The sequence below is a fragment of the Nerophis ophidion genome, linkage group LG02 (genome assembly GCF_033978795.1).
Source record: "Nerophis ophidion isolate RoL-2023_Sa linkage group LG02, RoL_Noph_v1.0, whole genome shotgun sequence".
Taxonomy (NCBI): Eukaryota; Metazoa; Chordata; class Actinopteri; order Syngnathiformes; family Syngnathidae; genus Nerophis; species Nerophis ophidion.
The window spans coordinates 2,829,689-2,852,947 of NC_084612.1; the positions used below are offsets into that span (position 1 = coordinate 2,829,689).

The window sequence follows — 23,259 nt, forward strand, 5'->3', positions numbered from 1 at the left end:
CCAGCCACTTCGTCTAGCTCTTCCCGGGGGATCCCGAGGCGTTCCCAGGCCAGCCGGAAGACATAGTCTTCCCAACGTGTCCTGGGTCTTCCCCGTGGCCTCCTACCGGTTGGACGTGCCCTAAACACCTCCCTAGGGAGGCGTTCGGGTGGCATCCTGACCAGATGCCCGAACCACCTCATCTGGCTCCTCTCCGTGTGGAGGAGCAGCGGCTTTACTTTGTGAGAGCTGAAGATCCCGGTCAGATGAAGCCATCAGGACCACATTATTTGCAAAAAGCAGAGACCTAATCCTGCGGTCACCAAACCAGAACCCCTGAACTCCTTGACTGCGCCTAGAAAATCTGTCCATAAAAGTTATGAACAGAATGGGTGACAAAGGACAGCCTTGGCGGAGTCCAACCCTCACTGGAAATGTGTTCGACTTACTGCCGGCAATGCGGACCAAGCTCTGGCACTGATCATACAGGGAGTGGACCGCCACAATAAGACAGTCCGATACCCCATACTCTCTGAGCACTCCCCACAGGACTTCCCGAGGGGACACGGTCGAATGCCTTCTCCAAGTCCACAAATATATATAGACCCCGGCCACCAGCCAAACTGTTTTCACCCAATGCGGCCCCCAAGTCAAAAAGTTTGGGGACCCCTGTTTAACAGGGTTCGTAAATAGAAAAGTTTGTATATTGTAGCAAATTCATCGCCTACTCAGTGGCCTAGTGGTTAGAGTGTCCGCCTTGAGATATAGGTTGGGAGTTAAAACCCCGGCCAAGTCTTACCAAAGGCTATAAAAATGGTAACCATTACCTCCCTGCTTAACACGAAGCATCAAAGTTTGGAATTGGGGGTTAATTCACCAAAAATGATTCCCAGCGTGTGAACAAGGGGATGGGTCAAATGCAGAGGACACATTTCACCACACCTAGTGTGTTTGTGACGATCATTGGTACTTTAACTTTAACTTGAACTTGAACTTATTAGCCTTTGTGTCAAAAGTCAAGGCCCACGAATTAATTATCTATGGCACCCGGAGGATGTTTGATTAGTATTAGAAGCGGCCCGCAGGCCACAGCCGCCTGCTGCTGTTTTGCACGTACCAATACTCCATCAGTGTTTCATTTCAAAAAGGGGTCCCATGAATACCAAATTGATTAACATGGACTAAACGAGTTGAAAAACGTATTCGGGTGTTACCATTTAGTGGTCAATCGTACGGAATATGTACTGTAGTGTGCAATCTACTAAAAAAAAGTTCCAATCAATCAATCAATCAGTCAGTGACTGCATAAAGTCATAAAAATGGGGTCCCACAGTAAATGTTTGGGGTAATTTGAAAACAAATGATAAATGTATGCACTATCCTGTTATATCTCACATTCTATATTGTGTTTTGGAAAAAGGTTGTCATAAACGTTACTTAATTCATAAAAAAAAATACAAAACAAAACACATTTTTTTGCATATGTAAAAGTATTCAGTTATCAACATTCATTCACTTTCTTCTTACCTTCATCTATCTAAACTTTACCGCTGCCAGTAGTTGTTTTCTTTATCTTTATTTAATAAGTTGTAGGTGTATTTATTTCTGTATTAAAGTGTAAAACGTTTTTCGCTGATGTATATCGTCTACATCAGTGGTTCTCAAATGGGGGTACGCGTACCCCTGGGGGTACTTGAAGGTATGCCAAGGTGTACGTGAGTTTTTAAAAAATATTCTAAAAATAGCAACAATTCAAAAATCCTTTATAAATACATGTATTGAAAAATACTTCAACAAAATATGAATGTAAGTTCATATACTGTGAAAAGAAATGCAACAATGCAATATTCAGTGTTGACAGCTAGATTTGTTGTGGACATGTTCCATAAATATTAATGTATTTTTGTGAAGAAATGTTTAGAATGAAGTTGATGAATCCAGATGGATCTCTATTACAATCCCCAAAGAGGGCACTTTAAGTTGATGATTACTTCTATGTGGAGAAATCTTTATTTATAATTGAATCACTTGTTTATTTTTCAACAAGTTTTTATTTATTTTTATATCTTTTTTCCAAATAGTTCAAGAAAGACCACTACAAATGAGCAATATTTTGCACTGTTATACAATTTAATAAATCATAAATTGATGACATAGTGCTGTATTTTACTTCTTTATCTCTTTTTTTCAACCAAAAATGCTTTGCTCTGATTAGGGGGTACTTGAATAAAAAACATGTTCAAAGGGGGTACATCACTGAAAAAAGGTTGAGACCCACTGGTGTACATCGTCCAACACCACTCTATATCACATGTTCACTGCTGGCTGTACATATCCTACCAAGTCAGACCTACACTGTTTCAATGTCCATTTCTCAGATTATTTAATTGTTGATGACTGAAATGCTGATGTCAACCAAACCTAACCCCTCCGCCCCAACCCCCTCCACATCCCAGCCCCCGGATTGTAAATAATGTGAAAAATCCGATGATTAACTTGTGTGATGATTGTATTATGCTGATAGTATATATTTGTACCATGAATTGATTAACGTGGACCCCGATTTAAACAAGTTGAAAAACTTATTCGGGTGTTACCATACAGCTGATCCGCCTCCGCTTGGGATGGTTTCCTGCTGGCTCCGCTGTGAACGGGACTCTCGCTGCTGTGTTGGATCCGCTTTGGACTGGACTCTCGCGACTGTGTTGGATCAATCAATCAATCAATGTTTATTTATATAGCCCCAAATCACAAATGTCTCAAAGGACTGCACAAATCATTACGACTACAACATCCTCGGAAGAACCCACAAAAGGGCAAGGAAAACTCACACCCAGTGGGCAGGGAGAATTCACATTCAGTGGGACGCCAGCGACAATGCTGACTATGAGAAACCTTGGAGAGGACCTCAGATGTGGGCAACCCCCCCCCCTCTAGGGGACCGAAAGCAATGGATGTCGAGCGGGTCTAACATGATACTGTGAAAGTTCAATCCATAGTGGCTCCAAGACAGCAGTGAGAGTCCCGTCCACAGGAAACCATCTCAAGCGGATCAGCAGCGTAGAGATGTCCCCAACCGATACAGGCGAGCGGTCCATCCTGGGTCCCGACGAGCGGTCCATCCTGGGTCTCGACTCTGGACAGCCAGTACTTCATCCATGGTCATCGGACCGGACCCCCTCCACAAGGGAGGGGGGGACATAGGAGAAAGAAAAGAAGCGGCAGATCAACTGGTCTAAAAAGGAGGTCTATTTAAAGGCTAGAGTATACAGATGAGTTTTAAGATGAGACTTAAATGCTTCTACATTATGGATTGAACTTTCACAGTATCATGTTAGACCCGCTCGACATCCATTGCTTTCCTCCTCTCCAAGGTTCTCATAGTCATCATTGTCACCGACGTCCCACTGGGTGTGAGTTTTCCTTGCCCTTAGGATGTCGTGGTGGTTTGTGCAGCCCTTTGAGACACTAGTGATTTAGGGCTATATAAGTAAACATTGATTGATACCATTTAGTGGTTGAATTGTACGTAATATGTACTGTACTGAACTGTGCATCTACTAATAAAAGTCTCAATTAATCAAATCAAACAAATACAACAAGGAGAGGATAGATAACTATTTATTTCATACAAAACTCTAAAAATGCTTTAATAAAACACGTAAAAAGCACACAGACAATGTGCACTTGAGGTTGATCCGTCACACAATGAGTGGATTGAGTCTGTTGTTCGTGAATGAAAACATTCGTAAAATGTTTGTAAATGGAGGTACTACTAAGACATTTTCAGGGTAAATATGATATGAGTTTAAATGAATATGTCATAGCGGGCACCATAAATTTAGTCTTGTCATCCTTGTGTCTGGTCTCCAGCATGTCCTGCACAGCCTGCGACGGCCTGTGCGATAAAGTGTGCGAGGAGAAGGTCATCGACTCCATGGACGCCGCTCAGTCCCTGAAAGGCTGCACGGTTATCAAAGGCAACCTGCATATCAACATCCGCAGAGGCCGTAAGTATGCGGCGCCGCAACGCACGCCAGACACGACTAAATGACATACACCGTTGTAAAAACCATGCAGCGTAGACGGTGGGATGCAGAACGCGGCACATAAAAGAGACCAAGTGAAGGTGTGTGCAGCCTGGAGAAGATCGTATAAAGGAGAGAACGAGCGAGCCTGTGTTCAAATATACCACCGTGGCTCTGGAATAGTCTAAATAAACATGGGCCACCAAAACAGTTTCACAATCCTCGGTGATGTCAGAGCTCGTCTAGACCAGAGCCTTGGAAAGTCCGGGAACAGTATCATTTCCTGCACCTGTGCAAAAATGAAAACATGATAGAAATAGAAAGTCAGCATTTACACTTAGTGCCATGAATTGATTAACGTGGAGCCCGACTTAAACAAGTTGTAAAACTTATTCGGGTGTTACCATTTAGTGGTCAATTGTACGGAATATGTACTGTACTGGGCTTCACGGTGGCAGAGGGGTTAGTGCGTCTGCCTCACAATACGAAGGTCCTGCAGTCCTGGGTTCAAATCCAGGCTCGGGATCTTTCTGTGTGGAGTTTGCATGTTCTCCCCGTGACTGCGTGGGTTCCCTCCGGGTACTCCGGCTTCCTCCCACCTCCAAAGACATGCACCTGGGGATAGGTTGATTGGCAACACTAAATGGTCCCTAGTGTGTGAATGTGAGTGTGAATGTTGTCTGTCTATCTGTGTTGGCCCTGCGATGAGGTGGCGACTTGTCCAGGGTGTACCCCGCCTTCCGCCCGATTGTAGCTGAGATAGGCGCCAGCGCCCCCCGTGACCCCGAAAGGGAATAAGCGGTAGAAAATGGATGGATGGATGGATCTACTGTACTGTGCAATCTACTAATGTGAATTGTGAATTATATTTATATAGCGCTTTTCTCTAGTGACTCAAAGCGCTTTTACATAGTGAAACCCAATATCTAAGTTAGATTTTTAAACCAGTGTGGGTGGCAGTGGGAGCAGGTGGGTAAAGTGTCTTGCCCAAGGACACAACGGCAGTGACTAGGATGGCAGAAGCGGGAATCGAACCTGCAACCCTCAAGTTGCTGGCACGGCCACTCTACCAACCGAGCTATTATTATGCTACCAAGTCAGACCTACACTGACTAATTTTATCGATCCGTTGTGGTGAAGAAGGAGCTGAGCCGGAAGGCAAAGCTCTCAATTTACCGGTCGATCTACGTTCCCATCCTCACCTATGGTCATGAGCTTTGGGTCATGACCGAAAGGATAAGATCACGGGTACAAGCGGCCGAAATGAGTTTCCTCCGCCGGGTGGCGGGGCTCTCCCTTAGAGATAGGGTGAGAAGCTCTGCCATCCGGGAGGAGCTCAACGTAAAGCCGCTGCTCCTCCACATGGAGAGGAGCCAGATGAGGTGGTTCGGGCATCTGGTCAGGATGCCACCCGAACGCCTCCCTAGGGAGGTGTTTAGGGCACGTCCAGCTGATAGGAGGCCACGGGGAAGACCCAGGACACGTTGGAAAGACTATGTCTCCCGGCTGGCCTGGGAACGCCTCGGGATCCCCCGGGAAGAGCTAGACGAAGTGGCTGGAGATAGGGAAGTCTGGGCTTCACTGCTTAGGCTGCCGCCCCCGCGACCCGACCTCGGATAAGCGGAAGATGATGGATGGATGGATGGATATAATAAAAGTACCAATCAATCAATCAAAGTGAAAAAATGCATAAGGGGTGCAAAGTGAGGTTTTTCTATTGTGTCGCCCTCAGACAACATGGTGGCCGAGCTGGAGAGTTTCACAGGTTTGATCCAGAGAGTGACGGGCTACGTGAAGATCAGACACTCGCACACTCTCAGCTCGCTGGCCTTCCTCCGCAGCCTACGATACATCGATGGCGAGGAACTTCTAGATGAGTAAGACTCCATAACACACTTCTCTGCTTTTCATGTATACAAGCACAGGGAGACTCTAAAAGCTGTGAAATTCACAAAGTGACCAACATTTTAAAGCATTTTTTTTTTTTTTTTTTAGAAATGCATTTTTTCCTCGAAACGGATACAGACAACTTCCTGCTTCTCACTTATTTTATATATATTATTTTTAAAATGGAGATTTACTGTCATCTGTGCTAAGGTGGGGTGATATGGCTGAAAATGCTGTCATAACATACCCTATTTTTCGGATTATAAATCGCTCCGGAGTATATAATCGCACCGGCCGAAAATGCATAATAAAGAAGGGAAAAAACATATATACGTCGCACTAGAGTATAAGTCGCATTTTTGGGGGAAAATTATTTGATAAAATCCAACACCAAGAATAGACATTTGAAAGGCAATTTAAAATAAATAAAGAATAGTGAACAACAGGCTGAATAAGTATCTGTCACTCCTAATCGATAAATCCGATTAAATCTTCTTCCTCGATGTCGCTTCTAAACAACTCTGCGCCGCTTCCTCTTGTCGTTTTCTGCTGCATATTTCTCTACGTCCAGCTTGCAATCTGCAGTACATGATTTCCTTTTCGGTGCCATTTTTGTTCAGCCCTTCTCAGTTTTTATAAGTAACCGCCAATGTTGAAATTATCCATTTTTATAGCTAGGGCAGTAGCATGTAGCATATAGAAGTTAGCATCCTATTACCCACAATGCACTTCTGCCATGACCCTCCCCCGCCAAATACTTATTGGTCGACGTGTGTGTGACGATTGCTGACATTTTCTTCGTCTCTTCCGCGTATGAGATGAATAATATTATTTAAAATTTTACGGTAATGTGTTAATAATTTCACACATAAGTCGCTACAGAGTATATGTCGCCCCCCCCCGGCCAAACTATGAAAAAAACTGAGACTTATAATCCGAAAAATACGGTAAGTGTTTTTATAGCAGTCAGAATCATAATCAGAAATACTTTATTAATCCCCGAGGGGAAATAAAGATTTTCAGCACAATACCATTCAAGAACAGACAAACATTACAGGGAGACAGAACAGGAACTCCAACGGGTCTGCCAACTTCCGGCGCCCCTTACAAAAAAGGTGAGATACAGGTAAACAATGGTGGGGGGGGGGGTTGAAGGGAAAAAAAATCGGTCTAAGCCTGGGCTCCTGAAGAGGTGGTCCCGACTGAGGCCAAGGGAAAAAACAACTCATAGCCATAGCACACATTCCTCTTACATAAGAGGGAAACGATCAAAGGAAACAAAGGACATTAAAGACATTAAAAAAGCAGAGCTGATGCAACCAGCCACATACAGACAGCTATAAATAAATAGTAAAAGAAACATACACTGTCGATATCAATAATTATCTTTTATTTATTATGACCTATTAAAAAATAGGATTGGAGTTAATCATAGAACTGGCCCCCAATGGTATTAAAAATGATTGATTTTGAATCAAGAATCATTTTGACTTGACTCGATTCTGAATCAAATCGTGACCCCAAGGAATCGAATCAAATGGAATCTTGTGGTGCTCAAAGATTCACAGCTGTAGTAACTAACCCCAAATATGGCACTGATGTCTCAAATTCCAAACGGCTTGTTTGGAGCCTGTTTGGAAGAAGGCAAAATTGTTTTATAAATAGGGTATAGTGTTGATTTTTTATTAGGTTAATATGTATTGTTTTATTATTATCTAGTAATATTTTAGCTATTATTATTTATTTTATTTATTATTGTTGTTATTATTATGACTAATAATAATAACATTAATAATAACATTATAGTATTTATTAGGGGTAACAAATTCTGGACTTGTGGGGATCCCAAATACACCAAAACAGGTAACAACGGGTAAGAAAAGTTGGTTTTTGCATAGTAGCACCCTTTAAAAAGTTTAAAAAAAAAAAAACATTTATTGTTACCCAATAACATAACCAGGGGTTGATTCTGTTTACACTTAAATGTGTGGCCATTCAGAATGTTTAAAAGTTGAAGTAAAACATGTTTTCTACTCATTTTAAGAGATGTTAACATGTTTTTACACCTGTTTGGCCCTTTTACTCATTTTTCATAGATTTTAAAATGTTACTTTAAAACATTGTAGCTGTAGAGTTCTTAAAGGTTGCCTGATGGCAACTGTTTGACCCTGGCAAATATTATTTCTATTTGCACAATTTCCTGTCGGGGAAATTGTTCTGAAAAATGTAAAACTCGAAGTTCAATGTTGCTTTTGGGATTTGGCTTGCTTAAAAAGTGAAACTTTAGTCTAATGACGTATCCATGAGTGCTAAATGTAAAAAAGTAATCCAGCAAACTATCTAACAGTGGAGAAAAACATCCTCCTCCTCCCTGTCTTTCTCCTTGAGTTCACAGGAATCTCGCTGTCCCAGGACTCCACATTGCAGTCATTCTTGTATGTCTGGGTGGTACCCAGTGTAACATAAAAACACCACCCTTCTTTGCACTCATTTATTAACGGTGACAAAAGTGATCCGAATCTGGTCCGCTAATGAGCGGGAAAGCTGTCACGATTTATGGTTGCACCAAATCACAATCCTCTGAAGGTGTTTGTTGTTTTTTTTCCGCTGACTTCTCAGGACACGGCTGTGTCCTGAGATGCTGTCTTCTTTGCGTTAATGTAAATCCAGTCAACAATCAGGGTTCAATGTATTTGTAATCTGATTTGTTAGTACGTTACACTTTCAGCCGTAGTTGTGAATGAGTAGATGGACAACACACAACCGGGGCCAAAGTGTCTGAACATTCTGTGGTTTTAGAAGGCAAGCAAATGAAATCAAGGATGCCTGCTCGCCAAGTTGGGACATTTATTCATTTAGCAGGCTAATACAGTTCTCATGTATCTAGTCTTCTATATATATATATATATACACACATGTACAGTCTCCATTAATTTCTACAACTCTTATTTTTTTGTGATAGAGTGATTGGAGCACATACTTGTATGTCACAAAAAACATTCATGAATTGTGGTTCTTTTATGAATTTATTATGGGTCTACTGAATATGTGACCAAATCTGCTGGGTCAAAAGTATACATACAGCATCCATCCATCATCTTCCGCTTATCCGAGGTCGGGTCGCGGGGGCAACAGCCTAAGCAGGGAAACCCAGACTTCCCTCTCCCCAGCCACTTCGTCTAGCTCTTCCCGGGGGATCCCGAGGCGTTCCCAGGCCAGCCGGGAGACATAGTCTTCCCAACGTGTCCTGGGTCTTCCCTATGGCCTCCTACCGGTTGGACGTGCCCTAAACACCTCCCTAGGGAGGCGTTCGGGTGGCATCCTGACCAGATGCCCGAACCACCTCATCTGGCTCCTCTCGATGTGAAGGAGCAGCGGCTTTACTTTGAGTTCCTCCCGGATGGCAGAGCTTCTCACCCTATCTCTAAGGGAGAGACCCGCCACACGGCGGAGGAAACTCATTTCGGCCGCTTGTACCCGTGATCTTATCCTTTCGGTCATGACCCAAAGCTCATGACCATAGGTGAGGATGGGAACGTAGATCGACCGGTAAATTGAGAGCTTTGCCTTCCGGCTCAGCTCCTTCTTCACCACAGCGGATCGGTACAACGTCCGCATTACTGAAGACGCCGCACCGATCCGCCTGTCGATCTCACGATCCACTCTTCCCCCACTCGTGAACAAGACTCCTAGGTACTTGAACTCCTCCACTTGGGGCAGGGTCTCCTCCCCAACCCGGAGATACATACAGCAACATACCGTATTTTTCGGAGTATAAGTCGCACCTGCCGAAAATGCATAATAAAGAAGGAAAAAACATATATAAGTCGCATTTTTGGGGGGAAATGTATTTGATAAAACCCAACACCAAGAATCGACATTTGAAAGGCAATTTAAAATAAATAAAGAATAGTGAACAACAGGCTGAATAAGTGTACGTTATATGACGCATAAATAACCACCTGAGAAGGTGTCTGATATGTTAACGTAACATATTATGGTAAGAGTCATTCAAATAACTATAACATATAGAACATGCTATATGTTTACCAAACAATCTGTCACTCCTAATCGCTAAATCGCATGAAATCTTATACGTCTAGTCTCTTACGTGAATGAGCTAAATAATATTATTTGATATTTTACGGTAATGTGTTAATAATTTCACACATAAGTCGCTCCTGAGTATAAGTCGCACCCCTGGCCAAACTATGAAAAAAACTGCGATTTATAATCCGAAAAATATGGTACATAAACAATTTTGGTGATGTCGAAAAGTTACAATCTAATCAAATTAGCTTCATGGCATGGCCTCTTAACTTCATGTGACTGATTATGATTGACCACACCCGTTGACTTCTTTGAGCCCATTTAAATAGGGCTCATGTGATGCAGTCATTAGACAAACCCGACAATGCGAAAGACAAAGGAACTCAGCACTGATCTGGAAAAAACGAATGATTGATTTGATCAAGTCAGGAAAGTCACTTGGAGCCATTTAAAAGCAGCTTAAGGTCCCAAAAGCAACTGTGCAGACAATTGTTCGTAAGTATAAAGTGCATGGCACAGTTTTGTCACTGCCACGATCAGGAAGAAAACGCAGCCTGCTGCTGAGAGAAAATTGGTCAGGATGATCAAAAGTGAATCGAGAACCACCAAAAAGCAGGTCTGCAATGAATTGGAAGCTGCTGGAACACAGGTGTCAGTGTGAACACTAAAGATAAGACCTTCTGGAGGAAAGTTCTGTGGTCAGATGAAACAAAAATTGAGCTGTTTGGCCACAAAACCCAGTAATATGTTTAGAGGAGAAAAGCTGAGGCCTTTAATACCAGGAACACCACTCCTACCGTCAAGCATGGTGGTGGTAATATTGTGCTTTTGGCCTGTTTTGCTGCCAATGGAACTGGTGCTTTACAGAGAATAAATGGGACAATGAATGGCTTCACGGTGGCAGAGGGGTTTGTGCGTCTGGCTCACAATACGGAGGTCCTGCAGTCCTGGGTTCAATCCCAGGCCCGGGATCTTTCTGTGTGGAGTTTGCATGTTCTCCCCGTGACTGCGTGGGTTCCCTCCGGGTACTCCGGCTTCCTCCCACCTCCAAAGACATGCACCTGGGGATAGGTTGATTGGCAACACTAAATTGGCCCTAGTGTGTGAATGTGAGTGTGAATGTTGTCTGTCTTTCTGTGTTGGCCCTGCGATGAGGTGGTGACTTGTCCAGGGTGTACCCCGCCTTCCGCCCGATTGTAGCTGAGATAGGCGCCAGCGCCCCCCGCGACCCCAAAAGGGAATAAGTGGTAGGAAATGGATGGATGGATGGATGAAAAAGGAGGATTCTTCAGGACAACCTGAAATCATCATGTTCATCAGGTTGGGTCTTGGGCTCAGTTGGATTTTCCAACAGAACAAGCGGTAAAGGAATAGCTAAATTAGGTTAGAATTAATATTTTAGAATGGCCTTCTCAAAGTCCTGACTTAAACCCCATTGAGAACATTTGGACAATGCCGAAGAAACAAGTCAATGTCAGAAAACCAACAAATTTAGCTGAACTGCACTAGAGCTGAAACGAGTAAATCGATTACAAATTATTTAAGAGGAATTTTTCCTGCCCCTAGGCGTCGTTAAGTTTTTTTTAACGGTATATTGCCCCGTTTAGTAAACAATAGTCAAAGTTCAGGTTTCGCACGGACTGTTTAGGTATTGCACAGCGTGTTTACGTCACAGATCACACGCCCCCTGCACTGAACGACACCACTATTTTAAATACCTTTTCAGTTTAGGAAACTCGCCGACATGACTCGAAATGGCAGATGCCGCAGAAAGCAGTGGACAAGAGCCAATTAAGAAGGTGTGGGAACAATTCACACTAAAAGGGAAGGAAAACACAGTAGTATGCAAACATTGCGAAGTGGAGCTCACATACCACAATAGCACAAGTTCAATGCTGTAGCACCTGTCGAGAAAGCATTCGATTTGAGGGACGTCCGGAGGCGAGGTAAGTCATCTATTATCAAATGTAAACGCAAAAGTTGTGTTCGTAAAATAAATGTTATTCATTGTGATAACTCGGATGTATTCTTTCACTCCCGCGATGTCATGAAATGCTGCTGAAAGGTGTTGAAAACTAATAACCCTACCTGACCTGTTGTGTTCCAATAGCCCTTCATTAGTAACCACGCAAAAGTAGTTGTGCAAAGTTATTCGGGTTATTCAAGTCATGCAACCTCATGCTACTTGGATAGTTTGCACTTGCACCCACTACATTCTGTATAGCATAGGCATGATCTACGTTTCCATCAATCAATGTTTATTTATATACAGTAACCTTGAATCACAAAGAGCTGCACAATCCACGACGACATCCTCGGTTCAGAGCCCAGATTGAGAAATGGTATTACGGAATTTCAGGAAAACCGGGAATTTTTGGAGTTCAAAAAACAACTTCGTTTTTTTTTTGCCCTATTTAAGAGGAATGTTTTGATGGTGGAACGGTTGAAATGCGTTGAAAAATGTTTAAGGGGTAGTCGCCAGAAAAAAGGGTGGAAATAGGGCGTTGGAAAACCTTGAAATCTGGAAAATCCTGGATTTTTTTTTTTAACTTGGAAAAAGGGTAGTTTTAATTTCCAGAAAGTGTTGAAGGTGGAATTGTATGAATAGGTTGGAAAATGGCCAATTAATTTTAAATGGTAAAAATGTCCTGGAAAACTTGGAATTGTAAGAAATCTGGGAATTTTTTGAATTTTTCAAGGGAAAGCCCGCGATTCCCGAATAGGCTGAACAGTTTGAAGTTGTAACAATTAGAATCGGATGAAAAATGTGGGAATTGTGGTACTTTAAAGAAATTCACAATTTTTTGAAAAGACCTATTAAAATCACTGGGAATGTCCCCCAAATTTGGGAATTTTGGGTAAAGCGGGAATTTTTTTTGAAAATGGTAGAACACTTGAACGGGCTGAATGAGTTGAAATGGTTGGTGTTGAAATTAATCAAATCGGTCGAGAAATGTTGAACTAGTAACATGTTGAATTGAGAAATGGTGTTATGGAATTCCTGGAATTTTGGGAAAACCGGAAATGTTTCCAGTGCAAAAAACTACTTTGTTTTTTGTCCTAATTAATAGGAATGTTTTGATGGTGGAACGGTTGAAATGCGTTGAAAAATTTTTAAAGGGGTAGTCGCCAGAAAAAAGGGTGGAAATAGGGCGTTGGAAAACCTTGAAATCTGGAAAATCCTGGATAATTTTTTTTTAACTTGGAAAAAGGGTAGTTTTAATTTCCTGAAAGTGTTGAAGGTGGAATTGTATGAATAGGTTGGAAAATGGCCAATTAATTTTAAATGGTAAAAATGTCCTGGAAAACTTGGAATTGTAAGAAATCTGGGAATTTTTTGAATTTTTCAAGGGAAAGCCCGCGATTCCCGAATAGGCTGAACAGTTTGAAGTGGTAACAATTAGAATCGGATGAAAAATGTGGGAATCGTGGTACTTTAAAGAAATTCACAATTTTTTGGAAAGACCTATTAAAATCAATGGGTATTTCCCCCAAAATGATGAATTTTGGGTAAAGCGGGAGTTTTGGGGGAAAAATGGTAGAACACTTGAACGGGCTGAATGAGTTGAAATGGTTGGTGTTGAAATTAATCAAATCGGTCGAGAAATGTTGAACTAGTAACATGTTGAATTGAGAAATGGTGTTATGGAATTCCTGGAATTTTGGGAAAACCGGAAATGTTTCCAGTGCAAAAAACTACTTTGTTTTTTGTCCTAATTAATAGGAATGTTTTGATGGTGGAACGGTTGAAATGCGTTGAAAAATGTTTAAGGGGTAGTCGCCAGAAAAAAGGGTGGAAATAGGGCGTTGGAAAACCTTGAAATCTGGAAAATCCTGGATTTTTTTTTTAACCTGGAAAAAGGGTAGTTTTAATTTCCAGAAAGTGTTGAAGGTGGAATTGTATGAATAGGTTGGAAAATGGCCAATTAATTTTAAATGGTAAAAATGTCCTGGAAAACTTGGAATTGTAAGAAATCTGGGAATTTTTTGAATTTTTCAAGGGAAAGCCCGCGATTCCCGAATAGGCTGAACAGTTGGAAGTTGTAACAGTTCGAAACGGATGAAAAATGTGGGAATCGTGGTACTTTAAAGAAATTCACAATTTTTTGGAAAGACCTATTAAAATCAATGGGTATTTCCCCCAAAATTATGAATTTTGGGTAAAGCGGGAGTATTGGGGGAAAAATGGTAGAACACTTGAACGGGCTGAATTAGTTGAAATGGTTGGTGTTGAAATTAATCAAATCGGTCGAGAAATGTTGAACTAGTAACATGTTGAATTGAGAAATGGTGTTATGGTATTCCTGGAATTTTGGGAAAACCGGAAATGTTTCCAGTGCAAAAAACTACTTTGTTTTTTGTCCTAATTAATAGGAATGTTTTGATGCTGGAACGGTTGAAGTGCGTTGAAAAATGTTTAAGGGGTAGTCGCCAGAAAAAAGGGTGGAAATAGGGCGTTGGAAAACCTTGAAATCTGGAAAATCCTGGATTTTTTTTTTTAACTTGGAAAAAGGGTAGTTTTAATTTCCAGAAAGTGTTGAAGGTGGAATTGTATGAATAGGTTGGAAAATGGCCAATTAATTTTAAATGGTAAAAATGTCCTGGAAAACTTGGAATTCTAAGAAATCTGGGAATTTTTTGAATTTTTCAAGGGAAAGCCCGCGATTCCCGAATAGGCTGAACAGTTGGAAGTTGTAACAATTAGAATCGGATGAAAAATGTGGGAATTGTGGTACTTTAAAGAAATTCACAATTTTTTGAAAAGACCTATTAAAATCACTGGGAATGTCCCCCAAATTTGGGAATTTTGGGTAAAGCGGGATTTTTTTTTTGAAAATGGTAGAACACTTGAAATGTCTGAATGAGTTTAAATGGTTGGTGTTGAAATGAATCAATTCGGTCGAGAAATGTTGAACTAGTAACATGTTGAATTGAGAAATGGTGTTATGGAATTCCTGGAATTTTGAGAAAACCGGAAATTTTTCCAGTGCAAAAAACAACTTTGTTTTTTGTCCTAATTAATAGGAATGTTTTGACGGTGGAACGGTTAAAATTTGTTGAAAAATGTGAAAGGAAGGAGTAGTCGCCAGAAAATAGGGTGGAAATAAGGCTTTGGAAAACCAGGAATTCTGGAAAATCCTGGAATTCTTTTTTTTAACTTGGAAAAAAGGTAGTTTGAATTTCCAGAATGGTGAAATGTGTTGAAGGTGGAATTGTATGAATAGGTTGAAAAATACGGTGAAAGTTTGAAAAATGGCCAAATAATTTTGAAAGGGAAAAATGTCCTGTAATCCGGTGAAAGCCCGCGATTCCCGAATAGGTTGAACAGTTTGAAGTTGGAACGGTTTGAATCGGATGAAAAATGTGGGCATTGTGGTACTCTGAAGAAATTCCCAATTTTTTTTGGAAAGTCCCATTCAAATCAATGGGAATTTCCCCAAAAATTTGGAATTCCGGGTAAAGCGGGAATTTTTTTGGAAGATGATAGAAAAAAATTGAATGGTCTGAATGAGTTAAAATGGTTGGTGTTGAAATAAATCAAATTGGTTGAGAAATGTTGGAGTAGTAAGATATTGAATTGAAAAATGTTACGGAATTCCTGGAATTTGAGAAAAACGGAAATTTTTCCAGTGCAAAAAAACAACTTAGTTTTTTGTCCTAATGAAGCGGAATGTTTTGACGGTGGAACAGTTAAAATGTGTTGAAAAATGTGGAAGGAAGGAGTAGTCGCCAGAAAAAAGGGTGGGAATACGGCTTTGGAAAACCAGGAATTCTGGAAAATCCTGGAATTTTTTTTTTTTTACTTGGAAAAAGGGTAGTTTGAATTTCCAGAATGGTGAAATGTGTTGAAGGTGGAATTGTATGAATAGGTTGAAAAATGCGGTGAAAGTTTGAAAAATGGCCAGTTCATTTTGAATGGGAAAAATGTCCTGGATCTGTGAAATCTGGGATTTTTTTTTTTTTTTTCAAGGGAATGCCTGCAATTCCCGAATAGTCTGAACAGTTTGAAGTTGGAACAATTTGAATCGGATGAAAAATGTGGGAATTTTGGTACTTTGAAGAAATTCCCGATTTTTTTGTAAAGTCACATTCAAATCAATGGGAATTTCCCCCAAAATTCTGAATTTCGGGTAAAGCTGGAATTTTTGGGGGAAAACGGTGGAAAACTTGAATGTTTTGACTGAGTTGAAATGGTTTGTGTTGAAATTAATCAAATTGGTCGAGAAATGTTGGAGTAGTAACATGTTGAATTGAGAAATGGTGTTACGGAATTCCTGGAATTTGAGAAAAACGGAAATGTTTCCAGTGCAAAAAAACAACTTAGTTTTTTGTCCTAATGAAGCGGAATGTTTTGACGGTGGAACGGTTAAAATGTATTGAAAAATGTGGAAGGAAGGAGTAGTCGCCAGAAAAAAGGGTGGGAATAGTGCTTTGGAAAACCAGGAATTCTGGAAAATCCTGGAATTTTTTTTTTTACTTGGAAAAAGGGTAGTTTGAATTTCCAGAATGGTGAAATGTGTTGAAGGTGGAATTGTATGACTAGGTTGAAAAATGTGGTGAAAGTTTGAAAAATGGCCAATTCATTTTGAATGGGAAAAATGTCCTGGAATTCTGTGAAATCTGGGATTTTTTTTTATTTTTCAAGGGAATGCCTGCAATTCCCAAATAGTCTGAACAGTTTGAAGTTGGAACAATTTGAATTAGATGAAAAATGTGGGAATTTTGGTACTTTGAAGAAATTCCCAATATCTTTGTAAAGTCACATTGAAATCCATGGGAATTTCCCCCAAAATTTCTGAATTTCGGGTAAAGCGGGAATTTTGGGGGGAAAACGGTGGAAAACTTGAATGGTCTGAATGAGTTGAAATGGTTGGTGTTGAAATTAATCAAATTGGTCGAGAAATGTTGGAGTAGTAACATGTTGAATTGAGAAATGGTGTTACGGAATTCCTGGAATTTGAGAAAAACGGAAATGTTTCCAGTGCAAAAAAACAACTTAGTTTTTTGTCCTAATGAAGCGGAATGTTTTGACGGTGGAACGGTTAAAATGTGTTGAAAAATGTGGAAGGAAGGAGTAGTCGCCAGAAAAAAGGGTGGGAATACGGCTTTGGGAAACCAGGAATTCTGGAAAATCCTGGAATTTTTTTTTTTTACTTGGAAAAAGAGTAGTTTGAATTTCCAGAATGGTGAAATGTGTTGAAGGTGGAATTGTATGACTAGGTTGAAAAATGTGGTGAAAGTTTGAAAAATGGCCAATTCATTTTGAATGGGAAAAATGTCCTGGAATTCTGTGAAATCTGGGATTTTTTTTATTTTTCAAGGGAATGCCTGCAATTCCCAAATAGTCTGAACAGTTTGAAGTTGGAACAATTTGAATCGGATGAAAAATGTGGGAATTTTGGTACTTTGAAGAAATTCCCAATATTTTTGTAAAGTCACATTGAAATCCATGGGAATTTCCCCCAAAATTTCTGAATTTCGGGTAAAGCGGGAATTTTGGGGGGAAAACGGTGGAAAACTTGAATGGTCTGAATGAGTTGAAATGGTTGGTGTTGAAATTAATCAAATTGATAGAGAAATGTTGGAGTAGTAACATGTTGAATTGAGAAATGGTGTTACGGAATTCCTGGAATTTGAGAAAAACTGAAATTTTTCCAGTGCAAAAAAACAACTTAGTTTTTTGTCCTAATGAAGCGGAATGTTTTGACGGTGGAACAGTTAAAATGTGTTGAAAAATGTGGAAGGAAGGAGTAGTCGCCAGAAAAAAGGGTGGGAATACGGCTTTGGAAAACCAGGAATTCTGGAAAATCCTGGAATTTTTTTTTTTTACTTGGAAAAAGGGTAGTTTGAATTTCCAGAATGGTGAAATGTGTTGAAGGTGGAATTGTATGAATAGGTTGAAAAATGTGGTGAAAGTTTGAAAAATGGCCAATTCATTTTGAATGGGAAAAATGTCCTGGAATTCTGTGAAATCTGGGATTTTTTTTTATTTTTCAAGGGAATGCCTGCAATTCCCAAATAGTCTGAACAGTTTGAAGTTGGAACAATTTGAATTAGATGAAAAATGTGGGAATTTTGGTACTTTGAAGAAATTCCCAATATTTTTGTAAAGTCACATTGAAATCCATGGGAATTTCCCCCAAAATTCTGAATTTCGGGTAAAGCTGGAATTTTTTGGGGAAAACGGTGGAAAACTTGAATGTTTTGACTGAGTTGAAATGGTTTGTGTTGAAATTAATCAAATTGGTCGAGAAATGTTGGAGTAGTAACATGTTGAATTGAGAAATGGTGTTACGGAATTCCTGGAATTTGAGAAAAACAGAAATTTTTCCAGTGCAAAAAAACAACTTAGTTTTTTGTCCTAATTAAGCGGAATGTTTTGACGGTGGAACATTTAAAATGTATTGAAAAATTTGGAAGGAAGGAGTAGTCGCCAGAAAAAAGGGTGGGAATACGGCTTTGGAAAACCAGGAATTCTGGAAAATCCTTGATTTTATTTTTTTTTACTTGGAAAAAGGGTAGTTTGAATTTCCAGAATGGTGAAATGTGTTGAAGGTGGAATTGTATGAATAGGTTGACAAATACGGTGAAAGTTTGAAAAATGGCCAATCCATTTTGAACGGGGAAAATGTCCTGGAAATCTGGGAATTTTTTCAAATTTTCAAGGGAAAGCCCGCGATTCCCGAATAGGCTGAACAGTTTGAAGTTGGAATGGTTCAAATCAGATGACAAATTTGGAAGGTAGAGAGCGCCAAAATCTGGACAAGAAGAAGAAGGAGTTTAATAAATAGAATAATTTTGGTGTGGAAAAACATATGTGTGAACGCTTCGGAGCATTCACACAGCAATCTAATAATCAAAGATGAGAAATAATCCATTTATAATGCAATGGTAGCCCCTGGATTGTAATTGAATGATGAGGTCACGGAGTTCCGTGTCACCTCAGGCCAATTGGCAAGTGTACTCAAACAAGGACTGCTGGCTGTGGATCTCTATTACCAATCAAGACTCCATTTAAAGGCTTGCAATGATTTATTCATTCAGTGATGTTTTTTCTCCGATATTCCTTTTGTGAGCCATCTAATGTGACCAAGATGTGTCGCCTGCCACAGAGGCAAAAAGAAAGCTCCTGGCATATGCTCTCTATTATTTCCACTTCAATTAGCATGGCATCCCCAGATAGACGTGACTCACCCCTCCCTTCTCCACCCCCTCGCAGCATCTACGCCTTCTCCGCCTTCGACAACCAGCAGCTCCAGTATCTGTGGGACTGGAAGAAGCACAACCTCACCATCAGGACCGGGAAGCTCTCCTTCCGCGCCAACCCCAAGCTGTGCGTCTCCGAGATCCAGAAGATGTGGGAGAAGACGGGCATCCGGGAGCGCTTCGACGAGAGCGATTACCGCAACAACGGCGACCGAGCCAGCTGTACGGTTCAAAATCTGTCAAAATTGTTGCAAAACCCGCCTAGGACTTGTAGCTTCATTGATGTTAGACTGCTATGTAGCTTTAATGCTAACGAGGTGTCTGTCCTGGTCATGTTGATGTTTACATAGAGACTGGTCCAACCCATTCATCCCATTAACAAGGTAACATTAGGGAATCGAACAGGAGGACTCAGACATTACGCTCATATTTCTCCCGTCCAAAGGCAAAACCTAGTAACTCACTTCTGGCTGATTTTGAGAAAACAAAGGAAAACCAATCAATCTTGATGCTGTCTCACAAAGATCTACAAAGTCATCAAACGTATAGATGTTTTCCTGAGCTTTCATTTTCTTGCCGATTGAGCCATGGATTGAATCTGCTCTCATGAACGTGTGCCCTTTCTCCAGATATTTTATCACAATCTCGGGTGGGCCCCATTCTGCGTTTGCACATTGGGCAAGAGCCGTGTACAGCGTCCAGTTTTTATTTGGACCTTCACAGTTATCTGCTCAAAAGAGTATGCAAGGGGAAGAATCAAGAACAAGTTGCCGTGCGCAACCCCAGGGTCCCTGGTTCAATCCCCACCTAGTACCAACCTCGTCACGTCCGTTGTGTCCTTGAGCAAGACACTTCACCCTTGCTCCTGATGGGTGTTGGTTAGCGCCTTGCATGGCAGCTCCCTCCATCAGTGTGTGAATGTGTGTGTGAATGGGTGAATGTGGAAGTAGTGCCAAAAGCGCTTTGAGTACCTTGAAGGTAGAAAAGCGCTATACAAGTACAACCCATTTACCATTTAATGAAGGTGCTTGCAACGTCCTGGGCCAATCTTCCAAATATCCCCTCGTGCCATAATATCACATGATCAGGTTGACCGTCGGCCCCCATTCGTGCAAATGTCTCATTAAAGACAATCTGGCGACTGACAAAGAAGCTCCGATCGGTCCCTTGAGATGCTAGGTTTTTCTGTTGTATCTACGCGGTTATGTGGTAGTTGCTAGGTCCTGCCATGCGCGTAACAGCTTACTTACGGAACAAATGACAATATCACGTACACTAATGTAAAGCATATCACCTAGGAACTCCAAAATTATTATCAGCTCAGTTGTGACCGAAATTGAGTTACTGGGTTTTGCCTTTGGACGGGAGATTTGAACAGGTTAGCATATTCCCTGACACTTACAGCGCCCACGTCTCATCTCGCTGGCCGACATAATGACATCACCAGACACCGGGCAGTGAGAAACAACGTTATAAGAAACGTTTGATTTTACGCATGTTTCCCATTACGTCATTTCTCAATATGTCTTATCTCATTTCTCATTGTCGTTTTTTTTTTTTATCACATTACCTCGTTTCTCATTAGCTGTTTTCTCCTCACGTTGTTTCTCATTACCTCGTTTTTCATGACGTCATTTTTCATTACATTGATTCTCATCACGTCTTCTCATTTTGGAAATAAGAGCTAAAAGGTGCTGTCCACGCACGTGGCCACTGAGCCTTTAGAGCAGGGGTGTCAAACTCAAATACAGAGTGGGCCAAATGTTAAAACTGAACAAAGCCGCGGGCCAAGGTTGAACAAATTAACCTTTTAATAGGGACCCAAACAAGTTTTGCAATGAATATTGAACAAGCAAGGCTTAAATAGGGCAGCACGGTGGTAGAGGGGTTAGTGCATCTGCCTCACAATACGGAGGTCCTGAGTAATCCTGGCTCAATCCCGGGCTCGGGATCTTTCTGTGTGGGGTTTGCATGTTCTCCCGGTGACTGCGTGGGTTCCCTCCGGGTACTCGGGCTTCCTCCCATGGAACAGGCAGAGCTTATATAACGTAATAGTGCAAAATCAACTTTCAAAAAACAAACAAAAAAACATCAGTGGAATATTAAATAAAACATGTTTTAAAAATTAATGCCTCCCTCTGAGGTAAATATCAACATTTACTTTTTCCACAGGCTAATAAATTCGAAAATACAATAAAAATGAGGTGGGCAGGGTTTGGTGGTGTATATTGTAGCGTTCTGGAAGAGTTAGTGCTGCAAGGGGTTCTGGGTATTTGTTCTGTTGTGTTACGGTGCAGGTGTTCTCTCGAAATGTGTTTTGTCATTCTTGTTTGGTGTTGGTTCACAGTGTGGCGCATATTTCTAACAATGTTAAAGTTGTTTATAGGGCCACCCTCAGTTTGACCTGTATGGCTGTTGACCAAGTATGTGTGTGTGCAAGCCGCGTATATTATGTGACTTGGCCAGCACGCTGTTTATATGGAGGAAAAGAGGACCTGACGACATGTTGTAGAGGACGCTAAAGGCAGTGCCTTTAAGGCACGCTCCCAATATTGTTGTCCGGGTGGAAATCGGGAGAATGGTTGCCCAGGGAGATTTTCGGGAAGGGCACTAAACTTTGGGAGTCTCCCGGGAAAACCGGGAGGGTTGGCAAGTATGAGTATTAGCGGTAAATGTGGTGTTACCGGCGGGCCAGCTCTAATGGGCCAAGGGCCAAATTAAATTACATCTGGCCCGCCGTTTAATTTCATTTGGCCCATGAGGCAATATCAATTTAGCATTAGAGCTGGCCCGCCGGTGTTATACCGCGTCGGTGCCACTGTAACACCGCATTCACCGCTAATACTCATACTTGCCAACCCTCCTAATTTTCCCGGTAGACTCCCGAAGTTCAGTGCCCCTCCCGAAAATCTCCCGGGGAAACCATTCTCCCTAATTTCTACCGATTTCCACCTGGACAACTATATTGGGGGCGTGCATTTAAGGCACTGCCTTTAGTGTTCTCTACAACCTGTCGTCACGTCCGCTTTTCCTCCATACTAACAGCGTGTCACATAATATTTGTGGCTTTTACACACACACACACACGCACGCACAAGTGAATGCAACGCATACTTGGTCAACAGCCATACAGGTCACACTGAGGGTGGCCGTATAAACAACTTTAACACTGTTACAAATATGCACCACACTGTGAACCCACACCAAACAAGAATAACAAACACATTTCGGGTGAACATCCGCACCGTAACACAACAGAACAAATACCCAGAAACCCTTGCAGCACTAACTCTTCCGGGAAACTTCCAGCAAACTGACCAATAATTAAAGTTTTATTCATGCATTTTCTCTTGCTACTTAAAGGCTTGAATATTTGGTTCATTCATCATTTTATTTTCAAATGTATTATTAGCCTGTGGAAAAAAATGGATATTTACCTCAGAAGATTGCAAATAGAAAAAAGGGCATACAATTTTAATTTAAATTTTGATATGCGATTGATATATATTTGTTATTATTATTATTATTATTGAAACTGGATTTTGCATGTCACTAAAGTTATATAAGCCTTGCTTGTTCAATATTTAATGCAAAACTTGTTTGGGTCCCTATTAAAAGGTTAATTTGTTCAACCTTGGCCCGCGGCTTTGTTCCGTTTAAAATTTTGGCCCACTCTGTATTTCAGTTGGACACCTCTGCTTTAGAGGTTTTAATTATGTTTCCAAAATGTATGAGATTTCAGATGGCAGTTTGTGAAAGAAAAGGAAAGTAAAAAAATGAAACAGCGTTTTATATTAAGTATGTTTCTTATTATGTAATAACTCATGACCTCATTTCTCATGAAGCGCCTCTTTTCTCATAGTACCGTTGAAATACACAAAAGAAATGACTTTTCCAAATTGGGACCTGTTAAGTAGCTGTCCTTCTCCTGCCAGGCGAGAGCACCATCCTGCAGTTCAAGTCCAACCTGACCAGCAGCACCAGGATCAAGCTGACCTGGCAGCGCTACCGCCCTCGAGACTACAGAGACCTCATCAGTTTCATCCTCTACTACAAAGAGGCGTAGGTTCCCACTGGCCGCCGTCTTCCCACGGCAGTTCATTGACCA

At 41.1% G+C, this 23,259-nt stretch overlaps 1 protein-coding gene across 4 annotated transcripts in view; it reads left to right on the top strand.

Annotated features, from left to right (window-relative positions):
* Window positions 1–23,259, top strand: part of LOC133535973 (insulin-like growth factor 1 receptor) — a 203,526-nt gene that overhangs the window by 130,390 nt on the left and 49,877 nt on the right. For all 4 annotated transcript variants that reach the window (XM_061876091.1, XM_061876107.1, XM_061876116.1 and 1 more), the window contains 4 exons: window positions 3,853–3,989; window positions 5,740–5,884; window positions 19,165–19,373; window positions 23,087–23,213. In XM_061876091.1, the coding sequence (XP_061732075.1) occupies window positions 3,853–3,989; window positions 5,740–5,884; window positions 19,165–19,373; window positions 23,087–23,213 (618 nt within the window). The remainder of the gene's footprint in view (window positions 1–3,852; window positions 3,990–5,739; window positions 5,885–19,164; window positions 19,374–23,086; window positions 23,214–23,259) is intronic.